Source organism: Salmo trutta, chromosome 13 (genome assembly GCF_901001165.1).
Source record: "Salmo trutta chromosome 13, fSalTru1.1, whole genome shotgun sequence".
Taxonomy (NCBI): domain Eukaryota; kingdom Metazoa; phylum Chordata; class Actinopteri; order Salmoniformes; family Salmonidae; genus Salmo; species Salmo trutta.
The window spans coordinates 59459972-59482544 of record NC_042969.1 but is presented as its reverse complement, the minus strand read 5'-3'; the positions used below and the strand labels follow the sequence as shown (position 1 = coordinate 59482544).

The 22573-nt window shown below is 44.3% G+C and overlaps 1 protein-coding gene across 18 annotated transcripts in view; it reads left to right on the top strand.

Moving 5' to 3' along the window:
• phldb1b (pleckstrin homology-like domain, family B, member 1b) overlaps window positions 1-22573 on the top strand; it is an 83353-nt gene that overhangs the window by 44913 nt on the left and 15867 nt on the right. For 13 of the 18 annotated variants that reach the window (XM_029772893.1, XM_029772888.1, XM_029772898.1 and 10 more), the window contains 8 exons: window positions 12422-12733; window positions 15619-15765; window positions 16025-16162; window positions 16698-16757; window positions 18783-18911; window positions 21331-21486; window positions 21787-21897; window positions 22432-22521. In XM_029772893.1, coding sequence (XP_029628753.1) covers window positions 12422-12733; window positions 15619-15765; window positions 16025-16162; window positions 16698-16757; window positions 18783-18911; window positions 21331-21486; window positions 21787-21897; window positions 22432-22521 — 1143 coding nt within the window. The remainder of the gene's footprint in view (window positions 1-12421; window positions 12734-15618; window positions 15766-16024; window positions 16163-16697; window positions 16758-18782; window positions 18912-21330; window positions 21487-21786; window positions 21898-22431; window positions 22522-22573) is intronic. The other 5 variants (XM_029772897.1, XM_029772907.1, XM_029772891.1 and 2 more) reach the window with 4 other exon arrangements.

The window sequence follows — 22573 nt, the reverse complement described above, 5'->3', positions numbered from 1 at the left end:
TCATCCCTATTGCCTCTGATCTGGCCGACTCACTGAACACGCATGCTTCTTTTGCAAATGATGTCTGAGTGTTGCAACAAGAAAATGGTGCCATCTGGCTTGTTTAATATAAGGAATTTGAAATTATTTGTACTTTTACTTTTGATACTTAAGTATATTTTAGTTATTACATTTACTTTTAATACTTATTTAAAACCAAATACTTTTTGACTTTTACTAGTATCTTACTGGGTGACTTACTTATTTTCTATTAAGGTATCTTTACTTTTACTCAAGTATGACAATTGTGTACTTTTTCCACCACTGTACATAAGCCATGCAGATAAGTAATGTAACTTTATAAAGGGAGGTACTACGAAGGCGGACAGATTGTAGAGACTTACGTTTTCTTTGTCACCTGCCGGTCGGACTTTCAAGATGTAAGAGGGGTGGTTTGGTGAATTACGTAATGCCTGCGTGATTAGTAACCTAGTCTGAAGCCAGAAGGTTTTCATTAGCTCCCTGAGCAAATGCCTAGGCTTTAGCTTAGTGAGCTAGCGTTCCCAGTTATAACAAGAATAAGGCCCTGGCATATGAGCTTTGCAACTGGTATGCTAGCATTTTCATTGTGAGGAGGGATCAAGAGGGGAGTACGAGTATTATATGCATTCATTGTGAACCCAGGTGTGCTCAGCTCATGCAGCACTGCATGAAGGATTTGGATCCCGTAACCATTATTACCATGAGCTATTTCTGCATCCGTTTAAATCCACCAAAGATTCTGTTCTGTCCGGGTCTTTAAGATCCAGCAACTAGACACAGACCGAACTGTGCAGAGCTAAGCATGACATAAGGTCCTTGTAAGTGGAAGGCGTTAGACTCCTGCCGTGGTGAGAGACGGCGAGAGGCAGCGCAGCGAGCCAAGCGTGACACAGGTCCTCAGTGTCTCTCACTGGAGCTGCCGGTGGGGGTGGATGGGGACTCACCATGTGACTGGCATAGTCATTTCTTTTGGAGGGGAGGTGGGGGGCAGTGTACAGTCCATTCATCAAGGCTATATTTGCCACACTTTCTGTAGCCAAGGACCGTCTGTCTGTCTGCCTGCTCGCCGTCTGTCCATCTGTCTGTCAGAAGTCAGTCTGTCAGTCTCCCAGCAACATGCTGCAGGTCAGGCCAGGCCAGGGGTAACTAACTGCCCTTTGTCGCTGAGTTATTTCCGGATGCAGTCAGTCAGACCCTGGGGATCAGTGTCATGCCTGAAGCAAAGGGGTATGCTGGGTACAGCTATATATCTCTACAGAGAGAGGCAGCACAGGCGCTCTGGCATCCTGATAAACTAACAGCACTGTTTATACATAGGACTTGTTTACTGTACCAAGGATACTCAATTATTTCTGTGGTCTGGAAAGACATTTGTGTTCTGTGGCCCGAGAAAAGAGGGACGACGTCATTCATACCATCTGTTTACAATGTTTATACAGCGCCTTTATTCTCTTTCATTCAAGTATCATGTGTCACATAAACCAGTGAAACAGTATCTTAAGATGTTATTCAGAGGTGAGCTCTGTCATTTAGGAGTCCAGGCAGTTAAGGAGACCATTTCTCACGTCTGAGCTGCCTTTGAGTTGTAGTGCTATACATGGTTGCTTAGTGAAGCGCTGCCTTGGCAAACACACTAGGCATATGGCGTTAGTCGCTGGCTGCTCTGACTGTCAGACAGATAGGGTTGTGAAAACGGCAGTCTACTGAAGATGACCTCAATGTTGTAACGAATGGTCTAAGGATGATGACATCACATATTCCATTACCTTATAATTCTGACTTTTCGTCATGCTCACAGGGAAATTTCCAAACGTAGCTAAACAAAAATACCCACATTTTAAGCTGAGTATCTCAAAATTTGCGTGGATACAATTTAGACTATTATTGCTAGTTCTCTCTAGCTCGAGGGACATATTTGTTGTCCTGAAGAGTTTAAGACCTTCATTGAAGTTTCTATACTGCTTTACCTTGAGAGCATTATTTTATCTCTACGTCGGTCTCTTTGGGCCCTCTCTTTCCGTCTCTTGTGCGTGCAATTCTGTCCGGGAAGAATTTCTAGCAAAGGCTCTTCACGGGAGAGGGAGAGGTCTTCTCTGCATGACTGGCATCTTTGTCAGTATTCACATGGATTAGCACACCAAAAATACCCAGCGCACCAAACATATTCTCGCCTGTACCGTCCTGTCATCGGGCAGCATGGCCTAGGTTTAGACCTAGAACAATACCCGGTCAGTCACTGGTCTAATTCTGTAGTCAAGCAGCTGGGGTTGATTTTTAATGGCGTTTTATATTTTGTAGTTCTACCAGTATACGACTTTATAATTCTAACCACCATTAGGCCTTGAATATGAACCATCCATGAAGGCTTACACGTGTGTGTGTGTGCGTGTGTGGGGGGGGGTTTAAAGCACGGTGGGTATCGAGTTTACTAGCCAAGGCAGATTATAGTGATCCCCACAGCTGGATTGAGAAAAGAGAGTGAGAGAAAGGGTGGGGGGAGATAGTCTACTCACTTCACAGATAATCTGGGTCAGTGGCAAATCTCTTATTCAGACTCCTTTTGAAGGGACGCTGTTTTCATCTAGTCTGTGTAAATATGCTCCGTGTCTGTTTTTGGGTTCTCTGTGTCAGTTTTTTCCAAATACGACACGCTACCATGCTGTTTTAAAGCAGTGGTTGGATCTTTAAGACGGCATGTGATAGCCTAACATATCTTTGTGCCCTATCTGCATTCAGAGAACATTCAGGGAGGGGGAGGTCATAGCGCTATCACAATTATCATGTAACTGACAATTATGGGCATAACCGTGAACTGAAATTTGTTTTCATCATAACCGCCTTAAAACATTCATTTTAGATGAAGGGGAATTCAACTTCATATTCAAGTAGAAGTTTACCCAATAGCAGTTTTTAATTTTTAATTTAATTGGGTAAATTATTTTACAAGCAGATCGGCACGGTAGAGAGGAGAACCTTCATTTCCAAAAGTTGCAAGCGATCATAAACATTTGTTTTTGAGACGGATGTCACCAAAGCTGTTGTATTCACTCGTAGTGCATCTTTGAAAACTCGCTATGATGCATTACAAGAGCAAATTTTTTTATTTTTATACAAATGTAAATTATGACAGTAACCGCAGCCATTTCCATGACAATTAATTGTTACCAAAAATTCCATAATTGTCACAGCCCTAGGAGAGGACACCTCTGTCTGAAAAGAGTATTGTTGTCTAAAAAAGGCTAGTCTTTCCACTACAGTTGGTATCCTCACCTTACTCTATTTTAGTAGAGCTCCATCTCTACAGTGCAGAAAGTGGAGTGCAGAAACAAGTCTCAAGACTAGAGCATTGTAAATAAATACCTCTGACCCCTCCCCCTAGTGTCTAAGCCCCTCCCCCTTGGCCTGAGGACAGAGGAAGGATCTCCATCCAAGCTCTGCTCGAACGTGAGGAGGTGAATGACTGAACAAGCCAGCACTGAGAACAGAACCTAGCAATAGAACCACAGTGCAGCCACAGTTTACTGTACATATTACACTGATCTAGGACCAGTACACAGAGCGGGACAGAGCAGGGACCAAGCCATGCTGTACTTACTCTCTCTGGCTCAGGAGACCCAGCTTTCCTCACCAATGTGACTGCACTCACTGCAATTATTGTTTGTCGTTCCAGAATGGATGTGGAATTGGGAGAAAACTAGGGGTGCGTACGTGCATGTCTGCTTGAGTTGGGGGGGGGGGGGGGTTTGTTGAGGGCTTTTTACGGTTTCAAACAGTTTTTAGACTTTGGAGATGACTATCCTACCGATCCTTGACTTCGGCGATGTCATCTATAAAATAGCCTACAACACTCTACTCAACAAACTGGATGCAGTCTATCACAATGCCATCCATTTTGTCACCGAAGCCCCATATACTACCCACCACTGCAACCTGTACGCTCTCGTTGGCTGGCCATCGCTTCATACTCGTTGCCAAACCCACTGGCTCCAGGTCATCTACAAGTCTCTGCTAGGTAAAGCCCCGCCTTATCTCAGCTCACTGGTCACCATAGCAGCACTCACCTGTAGCACGCGCTCCAGCAGGTATATCTCACTGGTCACCCCCAAAGCCCTGGATAAGAGCGTCTGCTAAATGACTTAAATGTATATCTCACTGGTCACCCCCAAAGCCAATTCCTCCTTTGGCTGCCTTTCCTTCCAGTTCTCTGCTACCAATGACTGGAACGAACTGCAAAAATCACTGAAGCTGGAGACTCATATCTCCCTCACTAGCTTTAAGCACCAGCTGTCAGAGCAGCCTGTACATAGCCCATCTGTAAACAGCCCATCCAACTACCTCATCCCCATGCTGTATTTATTTAGTTTGCTCCTTTGCACCCCAGTATCTCTACTTGCACATTCATCTTCTGCATGTCTACCATTCCAGTGTCTAATTGCTATATTGTAATTACTTCGCCACCATGGCCTATTTATTGCCTTACCTCCCTTATCTTACCTCATTTGCACTCACTGTATATATATGTTTCTTTTTTCTACTGTATTATTGACTGTATGTTTGTTTATTCCATGTGTAACTCTGTATGTGTCGAACTGCTGTGCTTTATCTTGGCCAGGTCGCAGTTGTAAATGAGAACTTGTTCTCAACTTGCCTACCTGGTTAAATAAAGGTGAAATAAAATAAAAAAGATTTGTGCAACATGCACAGCTAGATTGTATTTGTATTAGTAGAAGAAACGTTTTACAATAGGCCTGATCTCCAAGTCTGTACTGTTGAATTAACAGTGGTTGTGCTAAAATGTTCTTACTTGAGTTGATTCAATTCTCACAGAATTGAATCTCTTACGCTTCCTTTCAAAGGGCATCCTATTCACTCACTGTCAAACACCCCCAGCTTCAAGACACCTGTGTCTGTCACTGAGAGATTGTCTTGACTCTAGAGTCGTGTTCATTAGGAACCAAACGGACTGAAACGGGGAGGAATCATTTCCATTGTAAGGGAACCAATATGCGATTTTGTTATTTGAGTGAAATGACCCTTTTAATGAACACAGCCTAGGCCACAGTGAACTCCAACCTGAGGGTGTAAATGCTTGGAGGTCATGGGGTCATTCATCTTCTGCTGTGTGGCTGTGAGGTCTGAGTTTAGCTCGTTGACATCCTGCCGTGCCAGTGGGTTCTGTCTTGAGAGAGAGAGAGAGAGAGAGAGAGAGAGAGAGAGAGAGAGAGAGAGAGAGAGAGAGAGAGAGAGAGAGAGAGAGAGAGAGAGAGAGAGAGAGAGAGAGAGAGAGAGAGAGAGAGAGAGAGAGAGAGAGAGAGAGAGAGAGAGAGAGAGAGAGAGAGAGAGAGAGAGAGAGAGAGAGAGAGAGAGAGAGAGAGAGAGAGAGAGAGAGAGAGGAGAGAGAGAGAGAGAGAGAGAGAGAGAGAGAGAGAGAGAGAGAGAGAGAGAGAGAGAGAGAGAGAGAGAGAGAGAGAGAGAGAGAGAGAGAGAGAGAGAGAGAGAGAGAGAGAGAGAGAGAGAGAGAGAGAGAGAGAGAGAGAGAGAGAGAGAGAGAGAGAGCGAGCTCACCTGGACAAACCTGGTCTTAGGAAGATCCTATAGAGCATGCTGCAGTATCAGAAAAGCTGTTCTAGTTGTATGGTGGTGTGGACTTGGTGCTTCCATGGACTTCTGTAGTGCGTTGTTTTGCCTTTTAGATGTTGTGGAGTGGATGTTGGGCACCACACATATTTGCTGCCCTATAGAACTAGCCAGTACCCAGTGTTTGGAAAGGTTTGTCAAGCTAGTTAGCTTCTAAAATAGCACCCTATTTTACCCTATGGGACCTGGTCAAAAGTAGTGTATTACAGAATATAGGGAATGGGGTACCATTTGGGACACAGACACCAGCACAACATGCTGTTGGAGGGCTAGTCTTCCATGTGGCTGTTTGAAGCTGCTGTTCCTGTTAGCGCGCGCTAGCGACTAGCGTCACTGAAACCGCCGGGTTTTTCCTCAGCCTCCCCGGAACTGTGCCTGATAAAGAAGAGGTCAATGTGGTTGTTTTCCCAGCATTCACTGCACTAAGGAGAGTGTGAGGTTCTTTTATCCCTTGGGTTATGAAGAATGCCATTGTATCAGTGGTACTCTCTGAATTTGTTCTTGGTAACTCGCCGGCTGTCCTTGTTGCGTGTCTACAGTGCAACATTTAAGCAATACCAAAACATGTTCCAATCCAACCCCTGATGAGAGGCCTACAATTAGGGCATTCCCCACAGGGGTGTTTGGTATTTTCTTCTGGTTGTTGAGCAGACGTCCGAAAAATACATCAGATTTAGGTTGTTTTCTGCTCAGGATATACACTGAGTGTACAAAACATGACATGACATAGACTGACCAGGTGAAAGCTATTATCCCTTATTGATGTCACATGTTAAATCCACTTCAATCAGTGTAGATGAAGGGGAGGAGACAGGTTAAAGATCGTGGATTGTGTGTGTGTGCCATTCAGAGGGTGAATGGGCAAGACAAAAGAATGAAGTGCCTTTGAACGGGGTATGCTCAACAGTTTCCCGTGTGTATCAACAATGGTCCACCATTCAAAGGACATCCAGCCAACTTGACACAACTGTGGGAAGCATTGGAGTCAACATGGGCCAGCATCCCTGTGGAACGCTTTCAACGCCTTGTAGAGTCTATGCACTGACACATTGAGGCTGTTCTGAGGGCAAAAGGCTGGAGTTTAACTCAATATTAGGAAGGTGTTGTTTTGTACACTCGGTGTAATTTGACCATGCCATCAGAAAAGACGTCGTAATGACGTCATTGTAACTAGTTTTGCTCACTGGGAAAAGGATGCAGAAGTGCATAGCAAGAAGGACAGAAGACGGAGAGAAAGAGGAACAGAAAAAAGGAGATAGAAGAGCGAGAGACTGACACATCACTGATTCACATTGGAAAGAAGGCAAAAATGAGGAAGAGATGCTTGGATTCAAAGAAAAGGCCTAGTCGTTAAATGTTAGGGAGAGTGGCACGGTGGGAAAGATACTGACTTACTCAAAGAAAGAGGATGTTGCGAGAGTGAGGGAAAGACAGAGTCCCGGTGCTCGGGGAATGCCTGGAAATAGCTGGCTAGAAATGAGTGTGCCGGAATGTCCCAACAAGGAGCATCAATCACTTTCTGTAAGATGCCGAATCCATGCCATTTATCCTCACTCCAGACTCTTTTCCAAATCTCTCACATGCCAAGCAATTACCCTAACATTTTACTGGAGCGTTATCTCCTTTGACTTTCTTAACTGTACACTTCATTTAATCACTTCCACTCGGTTAGCGTAACAGGCTAAGTACATTCTGCTAATATGATAAGGGAAGCTAATGATGCTTAGAGAGCTCACTACGAGTTTGTGTTGTGCGGTCACATTTTGTCTGATGAATTGTAAATGGCGGTGGGAGGAAGAATGACTCAGTAAACATCGCAGAACAACATGAAATATCCAGGAATGAGTCATGGCGAATTGGAACGTGGGTGAGTTAGTTGGTGGAAAGAACTGCCATCCCTGAATTGCAACCAGTTTGACTATAGAGCAGTACTGTCAACCCGGACCTTGGCTTTTCTGGATCTGTGGGTTCAAATCCCAGGTTGGCCATAGTAGGGATGGACCCTAAAGTATTTTCCTATGGAGCAGACAGACTCTGGATGTGGCTTAGACTTGTGGCTGAGCTTATCCCTTGAGTCACGCTTTATCAGATAAGGAAAGGGGCCCATATGGAATAAGTCTCTAGCTTGGCTGGGAAATCCAGTCAGTGCTCCTCCTATTAGCAAGCTGGATCTGCTACTACCGCACAACGCTACCTCAACGCTGAAGCAACATCAAATTCAACTCTTCCATCTGAATAGGTCGGAAATGAGAACATGCAGTATGTACACTAGGTAGGAATGTGAGTCAGAGGCTTGTTGTTTGAGGGCACTAAAGGTCTTTCATTGTCAGCCCAACACCTCCCTGTGTACACAGGTCTGGAGACAGTGGAAGGGTTTGGGGGTGGGACTCTGTAGAAGGGTTGTGTTTGTTCATCTGTCTCAGGGAGGGAAACTTGGATTTGTTTGAGTGTGACTTCAATGAGCCTCACTGTCTTCCTAGAGCTGTGCCTTTTCACACCTCCACAATGAGAGTAAGTAGCCCACTTGGATTTGATGACTTTTATTTGCTGTACTGTAGATAATCAAATATAATTTTCATTGGTTGATTAATTGATTGGTTGATTTCATAACTGATAGTTGTTTTTATACTCTTGAACATGGTGAACTTTGCACAACTAAATAAACAACTTAGTTATGAGGGAGTCTAATTGAATAATCAAAATCTATAACACAATCTTTGAAATCGGTTGACCAGTTGTCTCTATTCAGATTTATTTAGCTTTTAACCAGTTTCTGATTATTCTCACTGCTTATATTATATAAAACGTTGGTCTGTGGCCTACATATACTGAAAAAATATATACATTTGTGCACAAAATGAGAGAGATGAGCTTTTAGTACGTATTGAACATTTCTGGGATCTTTTATTTCAGCTCATGAAACAGGGGACCAGCACTTTATATGTTGCATTTTATATTTTTGTTCAGTGTAGTATTTTACCTACATAGTGTTGTATGGATGCTGCCATGCTGGTTGTGGAACTCAAGGAAACTCTTGGAATTCTACGTGTCACATAATGAGTGTGAAAGCACTCATAAACAGCCATGTGTTTAATAGACAGTGGATTGGAAGCCATATGCTACAGTATGCTGTGATTGGAACCAGTCAGTAACTTAGACCTACAGGGAGCGGAAGCTGCAGGATCAGAGTGAGACTCCGTGTGGGCCAACTTGGAGATCCAATGAGTCGCCCTCTCCACGGGTTCCGACTATGCCACCAGCTTTTTGTATCATGTGCATTAAAGGTTCTAGGAAATCTCTAGTGACACCTTGCCTCAGTTGTGCCTCTACCCCGGGGGAGCCAGTTAATGACATCTACAGAGACCGTTTGAGGCTCATAAACTCAGGGAATTTACATGTTTTAAGGTTGCACTATGCAGAAATCGCTCCGCCGCTTTCTGGTTGCTAAAACGTTAATAGTTTGCCGAAAGTAAAAGACGCAAAAACAGAACTTAATAACGTGAAGCATAGAAATAGCGCAAAACAAAAGAGGGTACTTCATGCTCAAAGAAGAGTAGAGATGCTGAAACGGTGCATTAGAAGGTGGGGTGCTTTAGAAGGTGGGGTGCTGAAACGGTGCATTAGAAGGTGGGGTGCTGAAACGGTGCATTAGAAGGTGAGGTGCTGAAACGGTGCATTAGAAGGTGGGGTGCTGAAACGGTGCATTAGAAGGTGGGGTGCTGAAACGGTGCATTAGAAGGTGGGGTGCTGAAACGGTGCATTAGAAGGTGGGGTGCTGAAACGGTGCATTAGAAGGTGGGGTGCTGAAACGGTGCATTAGAAGGTGAGGTGCTGAAACGGTGCATTAGAAGGTGGGGTGCATTAAGGTGGGGTGCATTAAGGTGGGGTGCTGAAACGGTGCATTAGAAGGTGGGGTGCATTAAGGTGGGGTGCATTAGAAGGTGGGGTGCTGAAACGGTGCATTAGAAGGTGGGGTGCTGAAACGGTGCATTAGAAGGTGGGGTGCTGAAACAGTGCATTATAAGGTGGGGTGCATTAAGGTGGGGTGCATTAGGTGGGGTGCTGAAACGGTGCATTAGAAGGTGGGGTGCATTAAGGTGGGGTGCTGAAACGGTGCATTAGAAGGTGGGGTGCTGAAACGGTGCATTAGAAGGTGGGGTGCTGAAACGGTGCATTAGAAGGTGGGGTGCATTAAGGTGGGGTGCTGAAACGGTGCATTAGAAGGTGGGGTGCATTAAGGTGGGGTGCTGAAACGGTGCATTAGAAGGTGGGGTGCTGAAACGGTGCATTAGAAGGTGAGGTGCTCCACTATTAAAGGTATTTTTAGGCACTAGCTCTGCTTGCAAAAAACGTACTAGCAATTTGCTGAAGTAAGCAAAGTCCTGGCAACCAGTCACTGAACATAAGAACATCCCATAATGTGCAGGTTGCAACGCTGTCATGCTGATTTATGTACAGAGAAACACATGGGTATTTTTTTATTTAACTAGGCAAGTCAGTTAAGAACAAATTCTTACTAATAAAGGCATTTTAATCAATTATATGAAGTGTGCCTTGGTCCTCCTTTCGTTTTGAAGAACAAATTCTTATTTACAATGAAGGCCTAGGAACAGTGGGGTAGATTTACAAGGAAGGAATTGTTCAGGGGTAGAACGACAGATTTTTTTTACCTTGGCAGCTCGGGGATTCGATCTAGCAACCTTTCGGTTACAAGTCCAACGCTCTAACCACTAGTCTACCTGTCGCCCCCGAGCTATTACAGCAACAGAAATCTGTCTAGGCTCTTTGAACCTAGCCAGTAGGCCTACTATGTTCAGTCTGTTGGAATGAAACAGTGATTATGTTGACTGTCGTTTAACTTCTAACAGTTTCAGAGACAGTCTGCAAAAAGTAAACATGCCCCAAGTGAGGTGGTGGGAATAGAGAGTACATACAGAATGCTTTCTCTGCAGACCTGGGTTCAAATAGTATTTTCTTCCAAATATTTAAGCAGCACTGTCTGACAATGGTATAGTCCCAAAAGTGCAAACCTGCCAGTATCAAATGATCAAAGTATTTGAAAACCAAACCAATGCTATTTGAACCCAGTTGTGATTCTCTATATCCCGTTGCACTGCCAGCCAGGTCCTGTTACATGGTATGAGAGAAAAGGAGAAAAGCTGCTGGATTTGTTGTGCCATTCAAACTTTAAAGCCCCAGGAATGCCTGCTGTCTGTATACTTTGTCCCTTAGTAGACTACATTCTTAGCAAACAAAAAATGCATGGAACAGGAGACGCCACATTTCCTATGTTTGCGTCAGCTGTTGGTGTTGTCAGGCCTGCATTTTCTAGACTTAATTCACTAATCAGTGGATCCAGAGAGGGAAGGCACGGTGGCATTTTCAGATGAAAGCCAGTGAGATGTGGGTGTTGTGCATTGCAAATGGAGGCTCCACTGTTGTTGTGCTTCCCCCTCATATCGCTAGTGAACATATTGTAGCCCAGGGCTTGTTCTTCTAACCCTCTGTTAAGTAAAGCTGGCTGGCTCAGATTACAGGTTAAGCTAATGTAGGGTTTGGTGTGTAGAACCCCCATCAGAGAACCCCACTTACCTAAATCACAGGGCATCACAGTCTGAGGGCACATCAAACAGGTCTAGAGCCTGCCTCCCCCTACCACCAGACATTAGTGATGTTCTGCATGTAATCCCTAGTTAGTTAGGTGTTAGTTAGGTGTTAACTAGTTTGTTTTGGTTGAGTAATGTGGTGCTGGTGCTGTTTTTATTTCCATGAGATCAACAAAGTTGATCAAAACTTCTCCTTTGTCTGAAAATACAAAACATACCTCATCCAAAAAAAAGATACAATTGTGATTACATTTTATAATATTATTTGTCTGTGTTTCTGTCCGATCATTATATTCTACTGATTGCCTAATACCCCTTTCACACTGCTTAGCCGAGCTGTACTGAGCTGGCCCGGTTACCTTAACTGTGGCCCGGTTACCTTAACTGTGGCCCGGTTACCTTAACTGTGCTGGAATGAATCATGTAAAAAGAAAATCCAAGTCAGTACAGTTGGTTTCGACACAAATAGAGTGAAAAGGGGTATCAGTCAGACCAGAGTCGCTGCGTCTTTAGCCCGGGGTTTACAGCAGGGGCCAGTTGACCTTTAGGGGTTAGAGGTCACCTCAGAGGTCACCTGGTGATTCAGCAGTCCATCACTGCTCAGAGGTGGGCCAGCACAGATCTTAGAATGACACCTGTTTCTACAATCACTGTGTTTGTGAGACCCCCGGGAAGGAGCTCTGGAGATTGGCAAGCTGTTGTTTCAGGGGTGCATGGGCAGCCTATATGTCTGCTCATTGGGATCAAGACATGGCCGTAGGATAGTACCTACTGTTAAACTGTTAACTTCTATTGACTTCGATTAACTAGGAACACACCAACATCCACAAACATGTCGGTTAATGGAGTTTTGTTATGTTTGGTAGGAGTGTGCTCCGTACTGCATATTAGCCAGGCTTGCCCTGGCCTAGCCATGGCTGGAGCTAGATCTGTCCCTGATAAGACCTGGTTCCTCCACACAGGAAAGATGCCATCACTGAGGGGGAAGGTGGGTTCTGGGGAAGGCTCCTTTTAATCTCCACCCACCTCGGAATTGCTCATTTCCAGATTGGCATCAGTGGCAGCCACACACACAGGAAATGAGGTTTGGGGCGTGGAGGACATATTTGCAGCAGAGGCTGGATGTAATCAGTTCCTCTGTTTCTGTCTGTCCACAGGAGAGGCAGAGGCTGGAGACCATCCTGAACCTGTGCGCCGAGTACAACAAGGGCGACGGGACATTTGGGGGCGAGGCAGAGGGGAGGATGGGCTTCCCTGGGGGCTTGGGACCGGGGGAGGGGGCGGCCAGGAGACCCTCTATGGACAGCTTGGCGGGGGCCGGCTCGCTGCATCGTAGCATGGCCCAGAGACAGCAGAGGGAGAGCGACGAGGAGAACTTCAAAGAGGAGTGCAGCAGTACGGAGAGCACCCATCAGGAGGTGAGGACGCCACTTCCTCCACAGGCCCTCCACAATGGAGACCGATACCAGGTCAGACGCAGGGCCGTTTCATCACTTTCATCATTTCTAGTACTTACTATGAGAACTACAGGCATGACATACTAGTACTTACTATGAGAACTACAGGCATGACATACTAGTACTTACTATGAGAACTACAGGCATGACATACTAGTACTTACTATGAGAACTACAGGCATGACATACTAGTACTTACTATGAGAACTACAGGCATGACATACTAGTACTTACTATGAGAACTACAGGCATGACATACTAGTACTTACTATGAGAACTACAGGCATGACATACTAGTACTTACTATGAGAACTACAGGCATGACATACTAGTACTTACTATGAGAACTACAGGCATGTCATACTAGTACTTACTATGAGAACTACAGGCATGACATACTAGTACTTACTATGAGAACTACAGGCATGACATACTAGTACTTACTATGAGAACTACAGGCATGACATACTAGTACTTACTATGAGAACTACAGGCATGACATACTAGTACTTACTATGAGAACTACAGGCATGACATACTAGTACTTACTATGAGAACTACAGGCATGACATACTAGTACTTACTATGAGAACTACAGGCATGACATACTAGTACTTACTATGAGAACTACAGGCATGACATACTAGTACTTACTATGAGAACTACAGGCATGACATACTAGTACTTACTATGAGAACTACAGGCATGACATACTAGTACTTACTATGAGAACTACAGGCATGACATACTAGTACTTACTATGAGAACTACAGGCATGACATACTAGTACTTACTATGAGAACTACAGGCATGACATACTAGTACTTACTATGAGAACTACAGGCATGACATACTAGTACTTACTATGAGAACTACAGGCATGACATACTAGTACTTACTATGAGAACTACAGGCATGACATACTAGTACTTACTATGAGAACTACAGGCATGACATACTAGTACTTACTATGAGAACTACAGGCATGACATACTAGTACTTACTATGAGAACTACAGGCATGACATACTAGTACTTACTATGAGAACTACAGGCATGACATACTAGTACTTACTATGAGAACTACAGGCATGACATACTAGTACTTACTATGAGAACTACAGGCATGACATACTAGTACTTACTATGAGAACTACAGGCATGACATACTAGTACTTACTATGAGAACTACAGGCATGACATACTAGTACTTACTATGAGAACTACAGGCATGACATACTAGTACTTACTATGAGAACTACAGGCATGACATACTAGTACTTACTATGAGAACTACAGGCATGACATACTAGTACTTACTATGAGAACTACAGGCATGACATACTAGTACTTACTATGAGAACTACAGGCATGACATACTAGTACTTACTATGAGAACTACAGGCATGACATACTAGTACTTACTATGAGAACTACAGGCATGACATACTAGTACTTACTATGAGAACTACAGGCATGACATACTAGTACTTACTATGAGAACTACAGGCATGACATACTAGTACTTACTATGAGAACTACAGGCATGACATACTAGTACTTACTATGAGAACTACAGGCATGACATACTAGTACTTACTATGAGAACTACAGGCATGACATACTAGTACTTACTATGAGAACTACAGGCATGACATACTAGTACTTACTATGAGAACTACAGGCATGACATACTAGTACTTACTATGAGAACTACAGGCATGACATACTAGTACTTACTATGAGAACTACAGGCATGACATACTAGTACTTACTATGAGAACTACAGGCATGACATACTAGTACTTACTATGAGAACTACAGGCATGACATACTAGTACTTACTATGAGAACTACAGGCATGACATACTAGTACTTACTATGAGAACTACAGGCATGACATACTAGTACTTACTATGAGAACTACAGGCATGACATACTAGTACTTACTATGAGAACTACAGGCATGACATACTAGTACTTACTATGAGAACTACAGGCATGACATACTAGTACTTACTATGAGAACTACAGGCATGACATACTAGTACTTACTATGAGAACTACAGGCATGACATACTAGTACTTACTATGAGAACTACAGGCATGACATACTAGTACTTACTATGAGAACTACAGGCATGACATACTAGTACTTACTATGAGAACTACAGGCATGACATACTAGTACTTACTATGAGAACTACAGGCATGACATACTAGTACTTACTATGAGAACTACAGGCATGACATACTAGTACTTACTATGAGAACTACAGGCATGACATACTAGTACTTACTATGAGAACTACAGGCATGACATACTAGTACTTACTATGAGAACTACAGGCATGACATACTAGTACTTACTATGAGAACTACAGGCATGACATACTAGTACTTACTATGAGAACTACAGGCATGACATACTAGTACTTACTATGAGAACTACAGGCATGACATACTAGTACTTACTATGAGAACTACAGGTATGCTGTTGATATAACAGCATGAAAGCACTTACTGCATGCATTTTAAAGGGAAAATTGCTAGACATGGCCTGACCTAGACGTGGCCTGACCTAGACGTGGCCTGACCTAGACGTGGCCTGACCTAGACGTGGCCTGACCTAGACGTGGCCTGACCTAGACGTGGCCTGACCTAGAATTCTGAAAAGATTGATGGTCAAAAGGACACAAGGCATGAAGATAATGACATTTGTTTGCCAAGCAACAGTGTTTAACAATGAGGCATGTGACGTGAATAGTCCCTCCCTAACGTGTGGATCAGTGTGTGTGCGCAACATAGTCTGAAACAGTTAACTACTGCACATGGGCCATGCTCTTTGCTCTGATATGTAACAATGTGCCTGCCTCTTCTGTTTCTCTCCCCCTTCAGCATGAGGAGCAGTCTGTTTCTGGCGGCGCGAGGCGGGCCGAGCTGGGTTACCTGGAGGACGAGAGGGTCAGAGTGCTGGCCCGAGTCGACGAGCTCAAATCACGAATCACAGAGCTGGAGCAACAGCTGCAGGAGTCCAAGCAGGAGGTAAGAAAGTCAATCACGTCAATTTCCAGATAGTAGGCTACTTCTAATATAAGGAATGATATGTGGGGAAGATAAAATTAAACTATTGTGTGTGTGTGTGCTTCATGCACATTTAGTGACACAAACAAGCAGAAAGTGATATAATGAGCACTGGGTGGTGTCACAAGCACCGCTAGGCTGTGATTGGTCTGCTGTCTGTGGGGAAGCTCTGTGATTGGAGCAGGGGGGCTCATGTGTGACGGGTGTGTCCCGTTCCTAGGCAGAGATGGAGCGGGCCCTGCTGCAGGGGGAGAGGCAGGCGGAACTGGACCAGGTAGAGGCAGAGACGGAGATCATCGGACAGCTGCAACACAAGCTCAACGAGCTGGAGAACGCCATCCAGAGGGAGAAAGACAAGGTAGGACCCTGGGGGAAAACACACAGCATACTGTCCTGTACACAGTAAGCAGTCTTACCACCTGCAGATTAGTTCTTGGTCCACTTATAAACTTCTCATTCCAATGTTACGGTGTTGTATTTTAATGGAGAAAACCAACAGAAAAAGTGCTTTTGTTAGTGAGCTGTTTTTGTTGTCCTGGCACTCAGAGAGAGTCCTTATTGGAAAGACGGTGGGTATGCAGACAGGGAGGTGAGATTTTTATTGATCTCAACATTGTGTTGTTTAACACACACAACCCAACCCGCCTTTCCCTGCGCTGGACTGTCTGTTATAGGGCCTGTTCAGGTGGATGGAACGTTACAGAACGTTCACACACAAATGTATCCTGTAGAACAGATATACGATTTTCTGACGGATAGAAAAGGGATTCATGGCAGTTCTGTTAGAAATATCACTATCTGCAGCGTTCTGAACGTTTCACATCACTGAATATACATCTTCTAAGCCTCAAAGGGACTGAACAGCCTGTCTGGTCTCTTGACATTCCTTAAAGGCATTGCCAAATCCTGGATGGCCTCCCAAGACTGTATCTAGTTGGTTTTGCCATCCTAAGGTAAATTCACCCAGCCATAGCACTCCCCCCCCCCCCAGCGAGGAATGCCCCAACCTTCCAACTGTTATATGCAATGATGTTATACCTTAGAAGAACTTTGGATGATGGTGCTTAGACTTAAGTATGGGTGTTTTTTCTTTATTTTCCTTGGTGGTTTCTCTCTCTCTCTCCAGGGCTTTTTCTTCTGCAGCTCGGCTCCACTAACCAGCCTCCATTAACTTCTAATCCTCTCACTGCTTCACTCAGCAACCTCCTCTCCTCCCCCACTGTCAGTCTGAAATCCATGTAGGTTATTAGCACTTGTCTTAAATGTGTCTCAAATGGCACCCTATTCCCTATATAGTGCACTACTTTTGACCAGGGCTCATTGGGCTCTATAGGGAATAGAGTGCCATTTGGGACATAGTTATGGGTTTCTACTTGGCTGAAGCTGGGACTGGATGCTTGTGGGTATGAGTGGCTGGCTACTAAAAGTATATCTGTCCACCACATAGTTCACAACATTACAGCACTATTTGAAGGCTTTACACAACTCTGTTGTTTCACCTAGTCATGTCACTCCACTCTTATAGGCTTTATGTAGACACACTTAAACCGACAACCTGAAATGGGGAATTTTTAAAATCTTGTGATTTGTATATTACTGACCAATTCAGAGAGTGTCTTGCTTCCTGTGTTCAAGTTAGAACCATGAGACGCTGGCGGTCTGTCTCAGCTAAAACTACAAATCAAAACAAAAGCTTAAACTAGAAAAACGACCTGTAGTGTATCGTCCCTTTTTCTGCTTTTATTGCCATTGGTCACAGACAGAGGTGGAGCCAGAGCAGGGTGACAGTTAGGCAGATTGGAGAAAAGGAGTGCCACTCCAACCCCAAAGCACCGCCCACACCCCTCTCCCACTCAGTGACTTTAGAGAATGCAGTAATGATAAAGATTCTCGATCTGCAGAACGTTTCCCTCTCTTTCCTGAATGGTCTAGTCTACTGGTTATACAGTGGTGGCCCTCTAGAGGTACTTTACAAGGTGCTTTCACTACAATCAGACCCAAACTCCATCTCTCCTTATTCCACACATCCTCTCTTCTCAAAACTTATTGGAGGAAAAGATCCAAGGTTTTTCCGTTTTGACCATCCATTGCGTTTCGAAGGAGGCGAGGAGAGCCGACGCGGGGAGCCTATTGCAAGCTTCTATTCCCTCCAGGGGTTTTGATATCACAGCCTGGGTGTCAGTAGGGCAGTGGTGCAGAGCACTAGAGTTACCCATGCTTACACCGCCTGCACTCACATGCAATAACAACAAAGATCATTCAGGCATGCCTAAACATCCAGTTATAAACCTGTTCAAAACTAACTGGACTGACCTAAACTATTCATACCAAAGCCACATGAAAATCTGGATGGGCTAATAATAATAATAATATTATTATTATTATTATTATTATTATTATTATTATTTTAAAGCCACATGAAAATCTCTTCAGAAAAAACAGTCACCACCCAAAATACAGCAATCTGACGTGAAAAAACAGCTGAGCCAAAACAAATACAATTCCCATTTCATGTTTGATGAAATAGCAACATCTCCTTTTCAATCGCAGACCAGTGTTTTCATGAGCATCGAACCCTGCAACTTATAAATGTCTGTGAACAAGAAGTCTGTTCAGACCTGTTTGAGGCATGGGACATGTTTATTAGGCACCAAATGGTGGGCGAAAAAACTGACTTAAACAAGGAGAACATTTTTGGTTTCTGTTCCAAAACATTTTTAAACGTTTTCAGTGTTGTGCCCTAATGAACACAGCCCTGCAGTCCAGCACTTTTAAAGCTAGTCACTGGGGATTGATTTCACAGTATTATAAACTCCATAGATGCCCCATGTCTCTCCTCTGGCGTATCCACTGTTGTGACCTCTAACATCGGAAGCTTTTTGCATGGCGTGGATTTGAGCAAGTGTGTTTTTTTTGTTGCTTTCTCTCTCTGTTGTCCCCCCTTTCCTCCCACCCCGGACGGTGTGTTCTCTTTCTAGGAGAGGGCAAATGTTGACGCAGAGCGCCGAGCCCTGGAGAGCCTCCAGGAGGGCTACAGTGAGCTGAAGAACCAGCTTCATAACTGCCCCGAGTCACTGAGGGAGCAGTTACAGGAACAGCTCAAAAGGGTCAGTCGTCAATCCACCACCAAGACCATCAGCCCAACCACCCCTGAGACTCACCACCAGAGACAACAAGCGTACCACGCCCCCACCCACTCCCTCCACCCTTGTCTCGGAGCTACACATATCCACCATTATGAAGGGAAATTCCAGCAGCGCCACATCGCAATTAGAGTATACTTACCTCCAGATCATTAAAGTACCCAGTAAGAGAATTACATGTTTAGGAGAAGCTGAAGTTGTGTACTTACGGATTTACAGGTATAATGTCTACTGAGCTCCTGAATATAGTGCATAGAATGCTGCACTTGACTGCCAAAGAAACGGAACTGGAATTCTAATTCTATGATGATAATTGATGAAAAACATTCCTAACATCCAAGCAGATTGCATACCAATTTAGGGTAGGTTTCCTGGACACAGATTAAACCTAGACCTGGACTAAAAAGTATGCTCAATGGAGATTGTACATTGAAAGCGCTTTATAGCTCTGGACTAGTCTTAATCTGTGTCCGGGAAACCTGCCCTAAATGTTTATGCCAGATACCAGTCGGTGATTGCTACATAGTAGGCTACACTATCTTGGTATGATAAGACCTGCTGCATATCTCCTCAGATACTGTTACTGGGACCTTTACCCCTTTAGCCCCTCGCCTACGTGCTAATGCCACAAGCTGCTGGAATTTCCCCTCTCTTCGCCACGCCTATGTGCTATGCCTCTGAGCAAACGTGAGGAGTGTCAAAATGGCGTCTGGTGACGTCGGGGCGCTGCATTGTGGCGATTTCTGGGTCATAAGTGCGTTGCATGCGTTTCACACAGGAGTGTGTTGTCTGTCTGGTTGATACAGTCTCTGAGTCTGGAAGCATCCCTCTCTTCTTGATTTGTGATGGCTTATAACCCCTTAATAACTGCTTACTAATCTATTAATGTAGACACTTACCACCTCCATCCTGTCCTACTCTCTTTTCATATCTTTCCTCTGAATGGAAATGTGTGTGTTTTGTGTCTGAATAATGTTTTATGTCGTCAGCTCTCTGAAAAGTCAGTCCATAGAAAGTGAAACTTGCATTTTGTCAGGCAGTGCAACTATTTATCAGCCAATTACATTTAGCACGTTAGCTCTATTCACTTTGCTGTCCTATCCACGTAGTGTAGCATGACACATTGGCTGACTGACTTGACATGAGAAAAAATGGAGGGAGCACATGGACAAAAGTACATGTAAAAATGTTTTCCGTTGCGTGCACTGATGAACACGTCCCAAGTTTGCTGAAGACATCCTTCAGAAGTGTGACAGAAGCCCTTGAGTGGCCTGCTCTCCAAACACGAGGGTCTGGAGATGTCACTGATGACATGAGTGTTCTGACGCCCCGAGCCTTCACTCGTTATCGTCAGTAACGCTCCGATGAACTGACAGCAAGGGCAGGCCCTCGTCTTTCCCCCTCCAAAGCATAAGTGGCCCTCTGTCACGTGTGTGTGTTTCTTGGGTTTATGGATCTAAAGGGTCAAGACATTGTTGGGTTCTCACATTCAAATCAGCTATAAAATGCAGTATAGAAGATATAGTACTTAAGTATTACTACAGGTAAAGCACAGTATTACCTTTCGTAACATACATAGTGGCCCTTTGGTTTCTCATTTTTGGGATTAGTATTGGTGCAGCAGAGAGGACTGCTTGTCACCAATCAATCAAACTACTGGGCTATAAAATCTTCCAACTTATTAGACTCACATGAGCAGAAATGCCTGTAATATTGATAGCTGTGTATACCACATCGCTTTCACAAGGGTATGGTGCTTCTGTATTGGTGGCATAGTGAAGTGCAAACCTAGGACACAATAAAGAGTTTAATTGTAAAGTTAACCCAAACAACATAATATTCAAGTCTATCAAAACATGATCAAAGTAGTCATAGTGCTAAACAGAACTCCATCAATCGTTAGATAGAACCTCCATGCAGCTTAGTCTCTGTCTAAAATGACAACGCACTACTCTTTTGAAGCACGTTCTTTCTGTGGCCTACCGCCCCTGGTTGTGCTGGCTTGGCTTGGGCCTTGACCGCCGCGGCTCAGGAGCATGGTCACTGGAGAGAGCCAGGGGGGCAGAGGGGGTGACCTTGTGGTGACCTTGTGGGTCTGTCTGTCTGTCTCTTGGGGTTGGTAGTTGTTGGTACTTTAGAACCCTTTTCACACTATCGTGCCAACCACACCAGACTGTGCTGGCTCGGGTATTTTCTCCACACATTGTGCTTTCTAGCACAATTCCAGCAACTATGGTGAATGGATGAATACGTTACCAGGCCAGCCAAATACAGCTTGGCTCGGCTTTGCTTGGCTCAGCAGTGTGAAAACGGTATATTATAGGAGGCTGAGGCCTGGTGTGGTTGTAACCCATTGTGATGGGCTCTGTGTGGGGTTCGACAGGAGGGCGAGACCCTGGAGTCAGAGACAAAACAGTTTGAGGACCTGGAGTTTCAGCAGCTGGAGAGGGAGAGCAGCCTGGAGGAGGAGAGGGAGACTATCAGCCAGCAGCTGCTGCAGGAGAGGGCCGAGTACCACACCAGCGTGGCCAAGAGGAAGGTAATGGACTGGACCACAATGGCTGCTCCTATCTATTCTGGCAACCCTTCATCATATCTGGAGCTGTGAATATGAATGTCTGTCAGAGAAACTTCCTAATTTCTGATGATGGCCAAATACCTTTCCAGGTTGAGTGTAAATAGTATGATATTCACGTCAAGAATGGCGTTGGTGGGGATACCTGACAAAGATATGATAGATGATTACTACTTTGTTTTTGGTGTAGTGTATTTTCTGTTTGTCATCTTGTTGAGTACCCCTTTAATTCAGCAATAACGCTCTAAACATGTTGTCTTCCAGGACAAGGTGGCAGCTCTGGAAGGCCAGGCCAGCCAGCTGGGACAGCAGGCATCTCAGGAGTGTGACAGGCTGGCTAAGGACAGGAATCTTACCCTGCAGATTCTCCATAAGGTAACATTACAATCCATTTCATATCTGGCCCAACAGCCACTCTACAATCTACACATATACAGAGATGACATTGTTGGTTATTACTCCGTTTTTTGTCATTGGACTGGTGATTCCCATGTAACCACTTTGAAAAATAACTCATTTGAATCATTATCTCTCTCTGGTCTTGTTTGACAATGTGAGAATCACAGACAAAGGCATTACCACATGAAGGGCAATGTGCCATGCCAGCCACCTCATATTAAGTCAATTAATTAAGAGCTTGTTGGCGGATTTTCCATTTGTTGACATTTCACTTCATTACTCGGCACATGTGCTGCCTTGTCCCCGGCTTTTCTGCAGTGGCACATTTTCTAATTTGGTAAAGAAACTATGGCAATCCAGAATCAGGATAGAGTTAGATACTTAGATACTTTCAGTAAGTACAAGAAGCTACGTCTTAATACAAACATACTGTAACCAGGGCATAGTGATGGGTGAGGTAAGCTGTCGTTTGGTCTTGTCTCATGTGTTTCTGGTGTCTCTGTGTTCCAGGAGAAAGAGAGGCTATCGGCCTTAGAGAAGAGGTACCTCAGCCTTACTGGGGGAAGATCTTTCCCTAAGTGTTCCAGCACCATGAAAGAGGTGAGGGGTGTTTATCTTACTGAATTAGAGGTCACACCTACAGTTATCAGTT